The 18,440-nt window shown below is 37.6% G+C and overlaps 1 protein-coding gene across 2 annotated transcripts in view; it reads right to left on the bottom strand.

The window, feature by feature from the left end:
* The window catches only part of btv (dynein cytoplasmic heavy chain beethoven), a 437,347-nt gene that overhangs the window by 87,271 nt on the left and 331,636 nt on the right, over window positions 1-18,440 (bottom strand). For both annotated transcript variants that reach the window (XM_081739028.1, XM_081739029.1), the window contains exon 58: window positions 6,196-6,409. In XM_081739028.1, the coding sequence (XP_081595154.1) occupies window positions 6,196-6,409 (214 nt within the window). The remainder of the gene's footprint in view (window positions 1-6,195; window positions 6,410-18,440) is intronic.

The following is an 18,440-nucleotide window of genomic DNA, read 5'->3' as shown; positions in this document are numbered from 1 at the left end:
CCACGTTTCACATAGCCTCGCTGCTGAAAGGAACGTTAAACGCAAAATCAACTCAAGTAAAGTCAAAAGAATGAGAAAGTTTTCAACTATTTTGGCGTATGCAATTCTACGTTAAATAAAACTATATGTTTGGTAATGGAAGCATTGTCAGTGTTAGCATGTATTTAAATTTCTCACACTTGCTGCAATAGATATTTCTATAAGAAATTTGCATATAAAGTTAGGCTTACTAAATAGGCCTAACTACACAAAAGCATTATCATATATAAATTATAAAACAATCCTGCAAAAGAATCATTAACCAAAATGTACCACTAGACACGTACTTTAATACCAAATATGATTTTCACTGAAAATGACATCAATATACACTCATATATGTAATTTGGTAATATAAACGGATACTTAATATACTCCTGTAAAAGACATATAAACGAACATAAAAAAGCACAGTGAATACAATGCTTTCTTCTTTTAATATGTTTAGGTACATATTGCCATTTCTAATTCACTTAACACATCTTGCCAATCTCCCAACATCCCTCCCCCGGTCTCTGCAAGACAATGTTTTGTACCATCTCCTTTCTTTCATCCTTGGACCAAATTGATCGTCGACCTCTGCACTATCTCCCTTCTTGATCACATACCTTGCCATACTAATTTTGAGCACTAAGCTCCCACTACTTCTGAGCATATAGCTCTTGTTGAGCACTAAGCTATCTGAGCACACAGCTCCACTTACATTTTCGAGCACATCGCTCCTGTTGAGCACTAAGCTCCGAGCACACAGCTCCACTTAAATTTCTGAGCACACAGCTCATGTTGAGCACTAAGCTCTTTGAGCACACAGCTCCTGTTGAGCACTAAGCTCCCTTAAAGCAACTGATAGGGATGCATGCGAGACGAGACGAGACGAGAAATGGAAAAGTCTCGTCTCGTCTCGCAGCCTCAAATGTTGGTCTCGTCTCGCGTCTCGTCTCGTCTCGCAAATGTGAAGTCTTGTCTCGCCTCTCGCATAAAATCTTCAGTCTCGTCTCGCGTCTCGCGCGAGACTTTCTCGCATGGTCTCGCAGTCTCGCATATATTCTAGTCAAAATTTTGCAATGTGTTATTCTATGGCTGTTAATGAATGATGATGTGATATTCTGTCCGAAGGCAGATATTTGACCTAAAAGTCCCTTGGCAAGCTGAATCCTTGGTGATTTGCCATTGCTTTGCATGGGAGGAATGTTCATAACATCCTAAGGAGACGGAGCCTAAAGTTCAACATGGTATCCGAACTTGTGTCCCCTCCGCTCCAAATTAAAAGAAAAGTTGTGCTGGAATTTGATTCTTGGACCATTAGTTTTCGTCAAATTAACCCTTTCCGGTACCCGGCTTGTTGGGCTATTTTTTTAGACTTTCAGTCAAGCAGCTACTGCATCGTCACTATTTATCCTAGGATCATGGTTCATACCTTATTCTCTTCAGAACGAAGCTGGCTTTCAAATGGCTTGCATGCTCATACCATATACCAGGAGCGGGAAAAATGATGTCAAAGGGAAAATTACGGAGGGAATTTTTTCTCGCACTTTGGGCCCCTCTGGAGCGGCCCTGTGTGAACGTACCCATCTAAAAAATCTGATAAATAGTACTTGGTATACTAAACGTGTGTGCCAAATTTCAAGTTGCTATCTTGAATAGTAAGGGCGGAAGAAATTTTATCAGAAATTCCTACCATGCCCCAAATTACCGTAAAACACCATGATCTCAGGTAAAAAAAATCCTGAGACATCCCTAATTACCCTAGGGTCATATCTCGTCCATCATTCTCTTCAGCTTAGAACTGCCTTTCAGGCGGTATGACTCACATGTCTCCATCATGTATCTAAGGCGGAAAAATCCCGTGAAAGGGTTTTTTTGATAAAAATTTCCCTTTTTCAACGTTTAGCCCCTTTGTACCCCCATGTTTTAACACAGAAGTACGAAAAAAATCTCGTAAATACTCCTCGGTGGACTGAATGTTTGTGCACAATTTCAATCTTCTAGGTGCAAAAATAAGCCCGCAAAAAATAATACCGAAAATGTCCAAAATTCTCCTATACAGAAGTATATTTTCATACAAATTCTCTGACACTTCCCTAATTACCCTAGGGTCATGTGTCGCACATCATTCTCTTCAGAATAGAACTGCCTTTCAGGCGGTACCATTCACTTGTCTCCATCATGTATCTAAGGCGGGAAAATCGCGAAGAAATGAATTTTTTGGTAAAATATCCCTTTTTTCAAATTTTTGCCCCTCTGGATCCCCCCTGTTTTAAAATCTGAAAAAATCTGATAAATACTACTCGGTGGACTGAATGTTTGTGCAAAATTTCAATCCGCCAAAAAATAATGAACATAGAGCGGCCCCGCAATATTAAAAGAAAATATATATTTTAGAATTATGACGTCATCACCTCCTATGTCTCGACGCAGGAAGGTGTGAAGCCATAGTAAGATCTTCTACAATGCCTCTGGACTTGAAAAACAAAACAAACAAAAAAAAGGACGAAAAAGCTCAAATAGGAGAGTTATAACGCAATGTACATGAAACATCCCGTATGGTACAGATTGTACCACGGGATCCCCAAAGGGTTAATACCATAATTCACAGCAAAACCAGCATAAATTGTTGCTGGATCCAACATTGTTTTCCAGCTTAGAGGTCTCCAGCAATATTTGGCTCTTCTAAAATATCGTCGCCACTATCAACATTTACACGTTTTGGTCGTTTTCTTGAAGGGTGATTTTCCATTATAAAGATGATTTTATACCACCAAAAGCGCTTGTAGACAACAAAAGAACTCCTCAAAACACAATACGACCCAATTCTTTTGGTTCGTTCGCGCTTGTAGCAATGTTGCATTATCGCATTTTATCAACTTTCGCTTTCAACTTATATAGTGTTGCCAGATCTAGAAAATAAAATTACTGACAGATATAAGGCCATTCATACCATCTCGCATCAAACCTATAGGGCCATCCTACCAAACCAGTGTTTGAATTAAACTTCCGAACTAGAGGGGGATGTTTTTGATAAATATATAGAAAGAAAATACTTATTCCATGTAAAAATATCATGTTATTTCTGCGAGCCGGACCCGGGATAAACTTTGACGAGAGGGGATTTCCCCGCCATCCCCCAACATAAATCGCTAGTAGTAATGTGAAAAAAACAGAAACAACAGAAATATCACATTTTGCAGCAATAGGGAGTCTTATTCGCTTTTCAGACCAAAAAACAGAAGTTCATGTATTCGTGCGCGCCCGCGTGTATGTGTTTGTGTCGCAAAATAAAGTCCTAAATCGATGTTGTAATAAATTTCCAATTTACAAGTAATAAATTTCCAATTTACAAAGCCTTTCTTTTTTAATGATGTTTAGAAACTAAAGAAGGCTTTAATTCTGAAAATCAACCTTGAATAATAATAAATCTCATAAAATGTCTATTGCTCTAATCACATTTTTATTCCTGGAGGCATTAACGCTCAACTTAGAAAATTCAATAAATGTAAAATCACTAAATATATAATTACATGTAATTCATAAATGTTGCGAGACTGCGAGAAGTCTCGCGAGACTTCTCGTGCGAGATTTAACTGAGTCTCGTCTCGCGTCTCGTCTCGCGTCTCGTCTCGCGTCTCGCTTAAAATTTTCAGTCTCGTCTCGAGTCTCGTCTCGCAAATGCGAGACGAGACGAGACTTCTCGCGTCTCGCGTGCATCCCTAGCAACTGAGCACCAAGCCTTTTTTTTAGCACTAAGCTTCCTAGCTTGCTTGTCTGAGCACACAGCTCTTTTAATCACCTGAGCACACAGTTTCTTTTTGAACACCTAGCTCTCATTTTTTCTAAGCACAAAGCTTCGATATCTACACATGCTTCGGATATCATCTTTTTCCTTATGCATCTGGTCGACCTGAACTTTACTTCTGCAGTTAAACTTACTTGCTTTATCAAACTTCATAGCAATTCCCGTGAGCCGATTCCCAAAAGTTATAAGAATGAAACAGGTCCGTCTCAAGCAGGACTGCACCAATGTTAAAATGTCAAAAATTTCATGGGTTACTGCTCCTAAATGTTATTTATGCAGTTTTATCTATTTTTAATGTTAGGCTTATTTTTTAGGCCTAACAATCAGAAATACAGTTTCCAATAGAGCAAACCAGCGACGAAGGTTTGTCTCAATATAAATATACCCATTGAAAGTAGTTGGAAAAGTTACGTAATGCAGAAATGCAATATATCGCGTGTGAACTTGAGGCTTCTGACATAGGAATTTTCATCCATGTAGTGTATGCTAATGTAATTCGTGATTTACAGTCTTAAAAAAATTAAGGAGTGAGGCGGACTCGAACTGCCGCGCAGAAGACATGAAATTTACTAACTCGCCTCGCAACCAACTCAGCCAAATACTTAGGTTACACTGTTCACATTTTTTTTTTCATTCTATCTAAAATAGGTTACTCTTAAATTCGCATTACCGATTCGGGTCTTCTAACGAGAATTATTATGTTGAACCTAATTTGAATGTAAAAGCCTGACTTAGTTAGTATTTAAGGACTTTGCAGTACTATATGCATTAAAATTAAAACAGAAATATTGTGAAATCTCGGTTTCAAATTTCACGTCTACATTGATTCCAAATACCTGTGCTATCATTTCTTTGTTCAGCCAATGTTTGTAGGAGCCGAAAGTTGCTATTGATTTATATTTTTCGCTTATATTATCTTTATTTCCCACTATTTTTGCATAACGTTTTAAAGAAGTATTAGTTACTAACTTCTTTCTTCCATGAACACCCAAAGAAAAAGTAATACATTACGATAACAAAGTTATTGCATAAAAATGTAAGTTACAGTATACGCACCGTTTTTTTGAACACGGTGGCACGTAAGTAAGTAAGTTAGTACTTTGCCCTAACACCACCGCCACAGACCGGCGATTCGGCTGCCACCTAGTTATTGGCAATTGAGACATCTGACGTGTTTTCATTAAATTGAGAAATATTTGTATGTACATGTATGTATGTAAGTTAGTTAGTATAGTTATTTTCTTTGGTTAGATGGTTAAGTTAGTTCCGAGTTTTGCTCCTGGAAATGGAACAATCTGTTGCCGTTCCCTGTACTGTTTCAATAAAAAAAACAGCACAGGAAGGGTTCTGGAGTACTGGATGGCACCCGATCAACAGAGTAATATGTGGTAAGTTCACCAACCCCAACACCATTGTTTTGACCTTCTTAATTCTTCACTTCCTAATTGAAGTACGGTAGCTCAACTGCCTCATGTTGCTCGATAAACACCAAAAAGTGTAAATCTCAACCAAGAATGAAACCCGAGATAGCATTTACCAAAGACACATGCACTAAGCACAATGTTATACTTTAAAATATGAATCAATATTCACTTTAACACGAGGAGCGTCCAGTGAGTTAGTTACCTAGACAGAAAGGGAGGGGCGTAGCGTAATGCCGCCTGACACACACACCAAGGCCATTCTGGGTAATCCCGCTGTGCAATTTAAGGTCAGTCAGAGTAATGCAGTGAACAATGGATTTCCAGAAGTTGGAGCACCGCTCGGTCACCATGTTTCCCACTAATGAAGGGTAAGGATCAAAGCAGATCCACGAGTGACTGGTGAAAGTGTACTAGGATGCAGCACCGTCAGAATTCCAGGTCAAATACTGGTCGAAGCAATTCAAGTGGGGACGGGAGTCCATTGAGGATGACCCTTGCTCCGGGAGATCCGCAGATGGAGTCATCATAGAAATGTAACGGAAAGTTGAGGATATGGTCCTGCAGGATCGCCATATGAAGGTCGCCGAGATTACAGTAGCATGTGGCTTATCCAAAGGATTCGTCCTGACGATTCTGTATAACCGTTTGGACATGTCAAAGGTCTGTGCTCGTTGGGTCCCCAGAATGTTCTCTGGGATTTCCTTTGCTGCCCACGAAGTGGCGACGGTGCATAAGACCTTCATGGGGACTACATCAAAAAATCAGTAATGACCAGGTGAGCCTATCTTCATTTCTTTCTGTCTAGGTAGATAACTTATTGGACATCCCTTGTATTATTCGAGAATTAGGTTCTTCGCACCACCAAGATTTAAAATCATTGCTTCTGATATTGAAGACATTTATATATATATAAACAAGGCGTTAACCTATCATAAATACCTGGTGTTTCCACCTTTCATATTCATCATCAAGCTTCCCCACTAAGCCTTCTGCTGCATTGATAGTTTCCTTGGCTTTGTTTAGGTGGATTTCAATCTCAGCGCCTTCTTTCGTATACGTATTCAGTTGATCCTTCAGTTCAGCAACTTTATTATCAACGTCTTGGAGACCAGTACTCAATTTACCTATTTGATCCTCAAATATTTTCAGGTTTCTGCAATCAAACAAATAACAAATACCAAATGTTAGTTATTTACTTATTATTTACTTACTAACCTACACAGTTCAAATTCTTTCTACTCAAGAAAATCATTTAGCCATTATGATTTTTGAATAAATTTTTATGTTACATTAACCTTCAGAACAATAAAAAAAATTAAATAAAAACATTATATTATTATAAAGGTAACCCAAGAACGTTCTGTCGCTATTTCACCCACCACCTTCGAACATCGATGTGTCACCTAACACGTGCCAGGAACATAAAAAATAGTCCCATCAGCATTGACGACCTTCTGCCAACGTTCTGGAAGACCATGGATTCCATTGCGGTAGTACTTGGTGGGCAGTGAAGCAAAGAAGGTATCAATGCATTTTACACCTCTACTAGGGATTTGAACTGGCGTCCTTTAATTAAGGTGATTGTCCAAGGAATGGAACAGGTGATAATAGGACGGTGCAATGTCTGGGGAATATGGCGGATGCTATAGTCTTTCCCAGCCAAAACGTAAAATGGCTCCAGAGTTTTGAGTTTTTCTTGAACACGGCTTAACTGCTGGCAGTACACAGTTGCATTGATGCATCTGGTAGCAGTTCCCGTTGCATGATGACACGAGCAGTTCACAAACACACAGGAAGACCTTCTTCTCACAGGAGGAACTCAGACCAATCTCAAAATGGCGTAATTTCGTTCTGCTTGGATCAGAGTAACTAGTGCGCATGAGCGGAACTGTGATCGTAGCGCTGCCGCGGAGAAAAATCGAAACGGAACTTATTTTACGAACTTCCTATCGTATTTTCCCCACTTTCAACTGCAGTAGCCAAAAAGGTCAATTGTAATGTTTAATGATCAACTCAAAATAAGCCTACTACATTCTACTCAAAGCAAATACAGTATTTAAACAGAAAACTATTTATACTATATATATAATAGGTTATACTTAACCCTCCACCAGCCCATAGTTTTGCCATTTGGCTACGTTTTGTACATCTTGCTATAGCTGCAATTGTACAACTCCAAACGGCTATATCATGCGTTTACTATGCTCTGCTGTGGTTCTAATTGTAATTTTGCAAATTAAATCTCATGCAATTGAAGTTTGGTAGCGCGTAAATACTAAATGGTAATATAAAAATAGCTAAATAAATAATTTTAAAAAATTCATTCACTGTAGGGTTAATTATATGTAGAAAGACGAATATGGATACTTTCTGGGAAGATTGTGCATTGTGTCTTTCAGTAAATATCTGTCCAATTAAAAAAAAAAAAAAAAAACATTTGCTTACATACAACAAAGCTTAGTGGTACCTAGCTTTCACTTCACCAACTTGAAATAGACGTGAATATACAAATGGTTTTCTCTTAGGAATATAGATCAAGTGAAGATTTCAGGGTTGCCCAGAGGACAAAAATCCCACCGGGGATAATAAGTTTTCCCAGGGACATTTCCGAGATCGGGTTCAACTTGGGTTACCAGTATTTTTTTCAGCCCCTGAAAAGCACGATTTAGGTTTGATTAGGCCCTAAGCTATTGGAGGTAATCCGGTCTTTTATGTGTCCAACTGTCCTTTGTCAACTGATATTTTAGGGGGCAGGCTAGCAGGAGGAGGCCCATTACTTACTTCATAGAAGCACACTGTTGCTGTATGTAGATTTTATTGTGTTTATTTTTTATCTTATTTTTGAAAATGTACATCCAATTTTTTCTTTTAATTTTTTGGCACCCAAGAGAGTGGGGCCTTAATCTATAGCTTGCTTAGCTTATACGTAAGTCCGGCACAGATATCCTGATAATTGGGGTCGCGGTAGCTCAGTGGTAGGGTGTTCATTTCTGATGGTAGAGGTCCCTCGTTCGATCCTAATTCGCGCCAAGTGGGCTTTGTGGTGAACAAACACCATATGTGTAGGTTTTCTGGAGGCTCTAACGCTTTCTCAAGGTTCCTTTATTTCACTATTTCATTCCTTCTTATCATTATCATTTCCTTTAGCCTACACGGCGATAACCATGGAATGTAATACTGAAAGATTTCATTTCAACCCCTGCATATTCAAAGTATCCCTGAGGAAAACTAGAATCATGACAATATTATTAAATGTATGTTGACGTGTCAACTCCCTCTCATTTTCTCCAGCCAAAGGCATTAAACAAGATTAATATTGAATTGAGTTGATTTTGAGTTTAACGTCTCTTTCAGCAACGAAGCTATATGAGACGAGACCTACTGATTAGCGTGGGATCCGAACCACATGAGCTCCTGCCGAGAATTGAACCCGGGCCTCCTACGCCAAAGGCGAGTGGCTAACCGCTTAGCCACGAAGGAGCTCAAGATCAATAAGAATAAAATAGGGCATATTTTAGAATATAATAGGATAAAACAAATATTTCAGTTTAACGTCCCACGTAATGTCCCTTAAACTAAGGAAAACGAATGATTAAGGTAAGTAAAATGATAAAACAATCTGTGGAATGAGAATACGGAAGAAAACGAGAGTACCCCGAGAAAACCCAGGGACATGATGCACACCACAAACTTACTTGGCCGGACATTAAAACCAGAGACACAATGCACCAGAGATAAGAAGTCTACAAGTTAGCCACCGTGCTCCCCATGATAGAATAGAACGGATTGTGAGATAATTTACTTTCATTAATCATACGCCTCTTCTTTACCCTACACAGCATAACTCTAACCAGCGCCAGCGATTAGATGTTAAAAGTAGGGGTAAGATATGATTTGAATATTTGTATATCAAAATTAGTTTTCCTGGTTGTTCCTAACATACTTTGTTTCTCTAATGATTGTATAACTCTTAGGATACTATATTTTTCAGATAAAGTACCGCATATCGTATTTCATTTTCTATTAAGTAAATTGACAAGAGCAACGTAAGTGGGTGCTACCCCTTTGTATTCTTACACAACGGTGTTATGCAATCCATACACTGGCGTATTTTTTTTCACGGAACAATAAAATTTCATGTTCTCTCAATTAGTTTCAAAGCGGCTGACACATATCGAGCCCTTGTAAGAAGAAATAAAAGTAACGCTGGAATTGTTGTGCTCCAATATGTTAGTTTTGGGGCCATCTTCCGTGGCAAGTAAAATATTACTATGGCTTCCTTCTTTCTACAGGAAGACAAATAATAAATACGTCCTCGCGTAACGGCAAATATTATATGACACAATTTTTTTTTCTATGAAGCAGTAATACATACAAAAACTTCACACTTCCAAATGAAATTGTATACATTAAGGGGTCACTTCAAAAAAGTCGGGGACAACTGCCCCCTAATAGCCTCCCCTGACTGTACATGATGTGTCTTTAGAAAGTTTATATGACCTGGGAAAATAACACGTATCAGAAATGAATACAGTAAAGCACCGATTATCCGCGGAAATGGGTAGCGAGACGACCGTAGATGCTGAAAATCGTAGTAACCCGAAAAAGACTATAAATGAGGTTCAAACATCTCAAAGAAACCTAAAACACGACTGAACCCTAAGCACGCTTACTGACAACTGATACCACGGGCAGGGCGAGAGAATACGTAGAAGAAGAAGATTAGTGAACTTGAAAGAGCGGATTGACGCATTCACCCGCTCGGGTCATCACGGTCAGTGATCAGAGAATGTGAAAGTCATGGCCAAAACAAAAGAGCAAGAACCTATCACTTATAAAGAGAAATTGAGAGAAGGCTTGTAGAATTACGATGTCCAAATAAACCTATCAGTAATTTTCGACCTTCGCACTGCAGGGCTTGTATTTTCCCGGTTATTGGCTTCGCAATTAACCCTCTAGTGCGCACCCGCGGATCCCCCACTCCGCTGTCAAAAATTTATGTAATTTGATAGACTACCACGCAAATCACTCTTTCGTTTCCCGTTTTTCATACCTTACGACAATCGGTTTCTGCTTATGAGGGTAGATCTGCACTTTGAAACGTGCACTATTGTTGGAAATATTGATCTTCTCAATGCAATTTGAATGCTGAGTGTCAGTCCGCAGTGACTACATATGAACTACTTACGAAAAATTATTAAGCGGGATTGCAGCAGGGTTTAAAAAAAAATTCACAGTACTCGCGGATAATCCGAACAGCGGATCACCCGGTCGCAGATAATTGAGGCTTTACTGTGTTTCGTTTCATTTATTTACTCCATCTAACCAATACATGGTGTTTGGAGGGTTCAGTTTACATGTACACAGAGCCGTAGCTAGAGATTTCGGCGCCCGGGGCAAGTAGAATTCGGCGTCCCCTACCGTTTTTTTCCTTTTTTTTTTTTTACTTACTTATAAGAAAAGCAGCAGCTATTGTTATACTACACTGAATTTTTATCAAGCTGCTTGGGCAGACCATTGAACAGCCAAAAGTCATCATTATGTAGTCTTTTACAAATAAGAGTTGTTTTCAAGAGGCCTACTTTGGACGTTTTGTTAAACTTGACAAAACTACCTTTGGTTGTATACAAATCCACTTGAAGAACAGTTACACAAATTTACAATATAACTATTTGTAACGTTTTATACTTTTGATAAGGAATGAAATTTCAATACATTAGAAACTATGTGCTTTTAAAATGTTCAAAATGGGTGACAACATTAATTTCCACTAATAATTGTAAACTTTTGTAATTTTATTCCGTATGCGACCACACAAATAGCATTTTAATTTCGATACTTTTAATATCAGCAATTAAACGGGTTGAACTTGTTAATATACTTTCTTTTATTACTCTAAAGGGTCGGTGGTGTAATAATATTGTTTTAAATGTACAGGTCCCAACAGAAGGTAAGGATGATGATATAAACGACGCATTTTAAGAAGTATCACGGGTATTCGACCAAATCCCGCGATACCATATAAAAATTCTATTAGAGGGTTCAATGCGAAGGTAGGGCGACAGGATATTTTCAAACTGGTTATAGGGAAAGTAAGTCTGCATAAGGAAAGTAATGACACCGGCGTTGGTTCCGTGAACTTTGGAACATTCAAAAACCTTATCGTGAAGAGTACAAAATTCCCACATCGTGACGTTCATAAATACACATTGTCCTTGCCAGATGAAAGAACACACAATCAAATTGATCACGTCTTAGTAGATAGAAGAAGATAGTCTAGCATAAGTGATGTTTGCTCGTTCAGAGGACCCGACTGTGACACTGATCACTATCTGGTAGCAGCGATAACGAGAGAGAGGGAGAGAGAGAGATATTATCGTTGAGTAAAGAGAATATTCAACATCTGAAAACGGAGAGGTTTAGTTTTAAAAAATTAGAGGAGAACCAGGCAAGAAGGGAATACCAGATTAAAGCAACAGAGAAATTGGGGCACGCGGAAATAGTAGGAACAAATCATGATTCAACCAAGAATGCACCAAACTAACGGAGAAGGGAAAATAGGCGAAACTGCGTTGGCTACAAAATCCGAAAAATACAACTACACTAAATTTCGTTGATATCAGACGGGAAACTTGCAAAATGTTAAGAGAGAGAAAAGTGATTTTTTGAAATAATTAAATTGAAGGTAAAAGAAAAATCGAGATATGTTCAAGGGCATCAACGGATTTATGAAAGGGTATCAACCCCGCGCGTATATATTAAAGAGAAACGATGGAACAATTCTTACTGATACAGATAGCATCTTGAATAGATGGAACGACTTCTTTGACGATTTGCTTAACACGCAGCCAAAAACTAATGTTCGTGGGGAAAGGCAAATGCAAAGCAGAACCATAAATTTCAGAGCCTAGCCGAACAGAAGTAGAAATTGTTATAATGAAATTAAAGAACCACAAATCTCCGGGTGTAGACGAAATTCTGGCTGAGTAAATTTTAGCTAGAAGCGAAAATTGTGGAACAAGATACACAAACTCATTCTCCTTATTTGGAACACGAAAAAATTACCGTAAGAGTGGAAAGAATGAATCATTGTTCCAGTTCACAAGAAACGCGAAAAGCGGATTGTAATAATTTTCGAAGAATTTCTCTTGTGGCAACATCGTTTAAAATCATCTCAAACATTTTATTAACAAGACCGCTTCCATATGGGGATGAAATTATTGGAGATTATAAGTGTGGATTTAGACTAAATCTATCAACTATGGACCAGATATTTACCATTCGACAAATGCTCGAAAAGAATTGGGAATACAACACCCCGGTACATCAAGGCTTACGATTCTATTAAGAGGTAAATATTATAGAACATTATTGCAGAATTTGGAGTGTGGGAAAGAGCTAGTTAGATTAATTAAGATGTGTTTAAACGAATCCCATATTAAAGTCCGAGTAGGAAAATTCTTGTCCACGAGCTTCCTTGTCGAAAATGGCCTAAAACAAGGAGATGTCGGCATTATTATTCAATTTTATTCTGGGGTACGCTATAAGGAAAATCAAAGATAGCAACCAGGACCTAGAGCTGAATGGTATTCACCAGGTTATGGCGTATGCTAATGATGTAAATCTGATAGGAGAAGATAGGAGAACAATAGAAAGAAATGCAAAGACATTATTAAATGCTTGCAGATTTAGAAGTAAATAAAAAAAAAATCACGGAAGTAAACTGGAATCGTAATACTGAAAATTATGGATGTGTCAAAGTATCAAATAATATTTTCGATAAAGTAGATATTTTCAAACAGGATTGGCTGGTTTAAACCAGCTGTTAAAAAAAAAAAAAAAAAAAAAAACTGGTTTCCACAAAAAAAAAATCGAAATAGTGTAATTGTTCGTAAAACCTTGAAAACACATTTGTGAGTTATAACTTTTCACTCCCATATATTATTCCTATTATATTCAGACCTCAATTCCTCATTCATTACTCAAAGAGATCATACCACAAAAGCCACTTTTTTTTTTTAAAATAACTTTATGAATGTTTCTTTTGTGATTTTTTAATAGTTCGCTATTATTGTTCTGCAATTGCAATCAAAGAAAAATTCTAAATATTGTTTCGTTTTAATAATGTTTATTATTGATAAAATACATCGAAATGCCATACTTTGGGGGGGGGGTCATACAAACCACACGAGAGGCATTTATTGAAATCAGAAGTATCTTTGGTATTTATTTATGTATAAATGGGTCAGACCCAAAGTGGACTCAGATAATTCGTATCTTTATTCACTTTTCTTACTGATATGCAAAATAAGTCGTTGTATTTCTTTAATTTGAACAAATAAAATCGTAGTAAACTAACTTGGACGAAATTAATTCTTCTGTACTCTCCAGTATTTTGAAATTGTCAAAAAAATATGTAATTCTGTATAATGGTTTCACTTGTGCAACTGTTTATCTTTTTGTTCTTCTGAAATGTCTCTTGACAATTATATTTACAAGTGTGTAAATATCAGTACAACATATTTTTTATCAGGAGTCCTTCGTGAGTTAGTCGGCAGACGTATCACGTTTGTGGCCAACTAGTTCCGGTTTCGAGTTCAAATGGAGGACAATTTCTCTCGGATGTAAGCCGAGAAGCGGTTTAGATTCCGCTTTAAGCTTATGTGACCCCTTCCAGCATAACCTGGTTGTTGTATAATAACACCAAGGCGAAACAAATTTATTTCTGTCCATATGTGATATAAAACATAGAGCAAATCATTTAAACCAATAAAAACCTGGTCTAAACAACAACAACAAACTTTTTTTTAAAAAAATAAAAACCATGGTTTTTGCCAATCCTGTTTTCAAGTATCTAGGATCAATATTAACAAACCAAAATCATATCCACGAACAAATTAAACGTCGACTAAAAGCAGGGAATTCGTGCTATTATTAAATTCAAAATCTTTTGTCGTCGCGAATTCTGTCGAGGAATTTGAAGCCCAAAATAGATATAAAACGATAATCATGCCTGTTGTTCTGTATTGTTACGAAGCATAGTCGCTTACTTTAAACAATGAGAATAACACCACTGTATATAACTTTTTTAAGTAATAAGTAGAAACTTGTTGTGACAATTACTGAAAATTTTGGGTTGCGACCGGAGCGAGCAAGAAAATTTTTAACAAATATTTATTTTTTTTCAAACCGACAATATTGATTTAATAGAGCGCCAATTCTTTTAAGGGGCACCGCGTCGTTTACTCTTTTCCGACATTTACTTTCCTCTTGCTCGTTCGGCGCCCCTTTGCTATCAGCGCCCGGGGCAACCACCCCGCTCGCACCCCTCTAGCTACAGCTCTGCATATACATAGAATTTGTATAAGAAAAAAACAATATGATTTACAAAATGTGATTATATTGTTACACATATATTCTTAGATATTCTTTTACACTATAATATTCTTTCTCTGAGATACGATTTTAAGATTTCTTTGAATTTATTTAGGTTTTCCTGTTTTTATATGATTGGGCAAAGCACTAAATATTTTATTTGCCATATGTCTGGGTCCTATCGTACAAGTGTTAATCTAGTAAAGTAAGACTTTTTGTTTTTATCTCCAGTATTATAATGATGAGTTTTCGCCTCTTCACTTTGTGTTACTACTACGGATCAGTCCTACTGCCTTCTGCATTTAGAACCAAATACATGAATCTAGCCTATACATTGTGCTTAGAGTTTATATTCCTCCCTATTAAGATGGGACCGCGATGGCTCAGTGGTAGGGCATTCAACTTTGGTGCATGGGGTCCTTGTTTCGATTCCAGCTCGCGCCAAGTGAGCGTTGTGGTGGACCAACACTGTGTGCGTGGGTTTAATCTGGGTTCTCTCGTTTCCTTCCCCTTTCTTCATTCCACCATTTCATTCATTTCTCATCATCACCGTCTCCTTCAGCTTAGCCGGCATAACCGTGGGACATAAAACTTAATTATTTCATTTCATTTTCCATATTAATATGTACCACAACAAGAAGTTAAAAGGACACTGCCCGTAACCCGTGAAAACCTGATAGAATTAGGGATACCAACTGGCCGATTTTTCACCGGCCCGGCCTGAAATGTTGCTGTTACTTTGATTAAAGACGGTGACTGGTACGAACTTCTTACCAGCCTTTATATGGCTTTTTTTTTTTTTTTCAAATTTGTATTTAGTTCGAAGCAATTTCATTCTGTAACCTTTCACCACCTATCAATCTTTAATGTATTTTGTTCATCTGTTTAGATAATTTTAAAGAGATGGCATGGACTGTATCAGGGAAAATTTGAAATTTACTTGTAAGGAATTTTATACATTTATTAAGAGTGAAAAAGGACTTCTTAACGAAATTTCCTGTAGTTGAGATATAAGTTTAAAGAATAAATTTCATTTTCCAAATTCAAAATTGTCACGTAAAGATTAACATACTTTTGTTTATCTGTTTCGATTATTTTAATGAAATAGTACTTACTGGTAAATACAGTATAATAAAATGTTCAATGCCGATTTCAGTTTCTCATTTATAGCACAATGTATTTACTAATCTTATTAGTGAATGTACTGAGGATATTCAGAATACATGTCGTAATAGTACATTTCCTTCCCATGAGTGGATACGAACAAAGATACTTCACACTTAGACGTATATCATTAGAAATTTTGAGGGGGTGCGAGTTTTTGTTATTTTCCAGAGTTGGCAACCCTAGATAGAGTATATTTCAACAAAGTATATCCTTGAAAACTGATGTTGGAAAAGAAAGAATTAAAAAAAAAAAAAAAGTGGAGATTGCAAGAGCTTTAGTTTTTGCCTGAAACCAGTATGCAAAAATAAGAACGATGAGAATAGAGTAACAGCATTGAAACGTCATAATCCAAGTAAAGCTTTCAATGAATTCCTGAACCACGCACTACCAATGCTGACGGTGTCACTCGGTAAAGATAATACACGAGACTGATTTCGTTACAAAGAATTTATTAAGTTGTGTAGAAAATAAGTGCAGTTACCCAAGCGATTCATATGATCGAATGACTCATTTGTCGAATACAGATGCATAGAATTACTTTTCTTTTTCCGATTTAGGAGTATATTGATCGAAGCAAGGGCATACATTACCCATTATTTGCTTCTCCAAAAATGTTCTAAAACCAGCCGAAGCTGGAAGTCGCATACCGCCAATGTGATACTGACTAGTAGTATCCTTAACCGGCCCTTTCAAATGCGCTTATTTTGTAACTCTTTTCTAATGTTTGTAAATACGAGCTAGATCTTTCTTATTTAGATACATTTGCTTACAGAGACTATTATATAAACTACGAAACTGGTAACATTTGGCTGTAGGCTACGCCTTTGACAGTAACATTAAAGATTTCGTACTAGACACAATGTGCCGCCATCTATTAGACACAATTATACTAAGTAAACTTTTGACATTTTATTTTGCATTTTGAGTGTTGAGCGCAGGTGCATTAAAGGGGAAAGAGGAACATCATCTCACTTGACACTTTTTTTTTTTTTTTTACTTAATAGGAAAATGGAAACAACACAAGCAATCTAATATTTCATTTTCATATAGCACTAGCGTAATTGAATTTTTTTCAGGGGTGGGGCAACGAAGGGTCGGGTATATATCGGGTGATTCCGTTAGTACGTACCAGGCCTTTAAATCGAAAACGGTCCGAGATATCTACAAAGTGAAAAACAAGTATCCCATTACTTGCAAAGGACAACAAAGAAGTAAAGAGTTTCGTCCCAGGGTAACAGACGGGGTCCAACTCAAAACTGTCAAATGGAAAGAGGGGTCAAGTGGTATATCGCTTGAAAGCTCTTGTAAAAAGAAAGCTACAAGTCCCGATTCTCTACGATTAGCCTATGCAAAATGGCGGCGCGTCAAAATGTCATCAAAATTTGCATTGAAAACAGGCCACCCCTATAAATCTGAAAGGGGCAGCCAGACGGAAAAACTGAAAAACAAGTGTCATATGATGTTCAAAGGACAACAGATCGAAGTAAAGAGTTTCGCCGCAGGGTCCCAGGCGGGGTCCACATTTAATTGATTATAGAAAACTGCGTCTCGCTATCTGTGACCGCTATCTGTAGCAATCAATGCTAAAACTGGAAGTGGTTGAATTTGGCCACTTTCGGTTTAATTAGAACTTTAAGAGTTAATGTGGCCCTTACTCTTACAACGCTAAATCAATTCCCACGAACAGCTTGTCACAATCTCTTACAGTTTATGCTCCATTAGATTAAATTGAAACCGGAACTTGTAGTAAGATTCTTCCACTTCTGGCTTTAGTAGAGCGTTAGGGATGAAGATAAATTTATTTCTGAAACGCTAAATCAATTGCCGACAACAACTTGAAGTTATTTTTACCGTATATCTATTACCGTTTTTGATTTATAGTGATCGTTAAAACCGGAAATGACTCATTTCTACCAATTCCGGTGTACGGATCACCTTCATTAACGAACTGCTACTGGATAATCACTGTATGCATCGATTCGCAAAAGACAATTACGAATTCGTATTCATTCAAAAGTTGAGCTCATTCGTAGCTAAGCGGTTAGCGTAAGACCCGGGTTCGATTCCCGGCGGGAGATCATGTGGTTCGGATTCCACGTTAATCAGTAGGTGCACGTCTCATATAGCTTTGCTGCTGAGCGGGACGTTAAACTCAAAATCAACTGAACTCATTCAAAAGTTATCGTCCGGAGTAAGGGACGGAAAGACGGAAGTAATATTACAAGTCCACTTCGTGATCCTAATAATAATAATAATAATTCTGTAGTATTACTTCGGAGAATTTAATATATATATAGCTATATTTTTTCCTTCTCAGCTTCCAAAAGGTTAAGCTGACATGGCCCTCTTGCAGGGTACGTGGCCAGCGACGCTAAAGATGTTTCAACAGTCCAAATGTGCAACAATATATTAGACTGACATCTGTGCTTTTCACAGGAATGCCTTCGAAAAGAATAACACTAACTCAGTTCCTCTGCCACGTCCTGATAAAACCGTAGTGATGTCCTTGCGATATTATTCGAAGTCTTGTCCTGGACAAACAACCTGCTCGTGGGTTCTCACGGGGTTCTCCTGTTTTCTCCTACTTTCTTCATTCCACAATTTCACTCATTTCTTATAATCACCGTCGCCTTTAGCCTAAC

The sequence above is a fragment of the Thermobia domestica genome, chromosome 14 (assembly GCF_964235325.1).
Source record: "Thermobia domestica chromosome 14, izTheDome1.hap1.1, whole genome shotgun sequence".
Classification (NCBI taxonomy): Eukaryota; Metazoa; Arthropoda; class Insecta; order Zygentoma; family Lepismatidae; genus Thermobia; species Thermobia domestica.
This window is presented reverse-complemented; position numbering and strand designations above follow the sequence as displayed.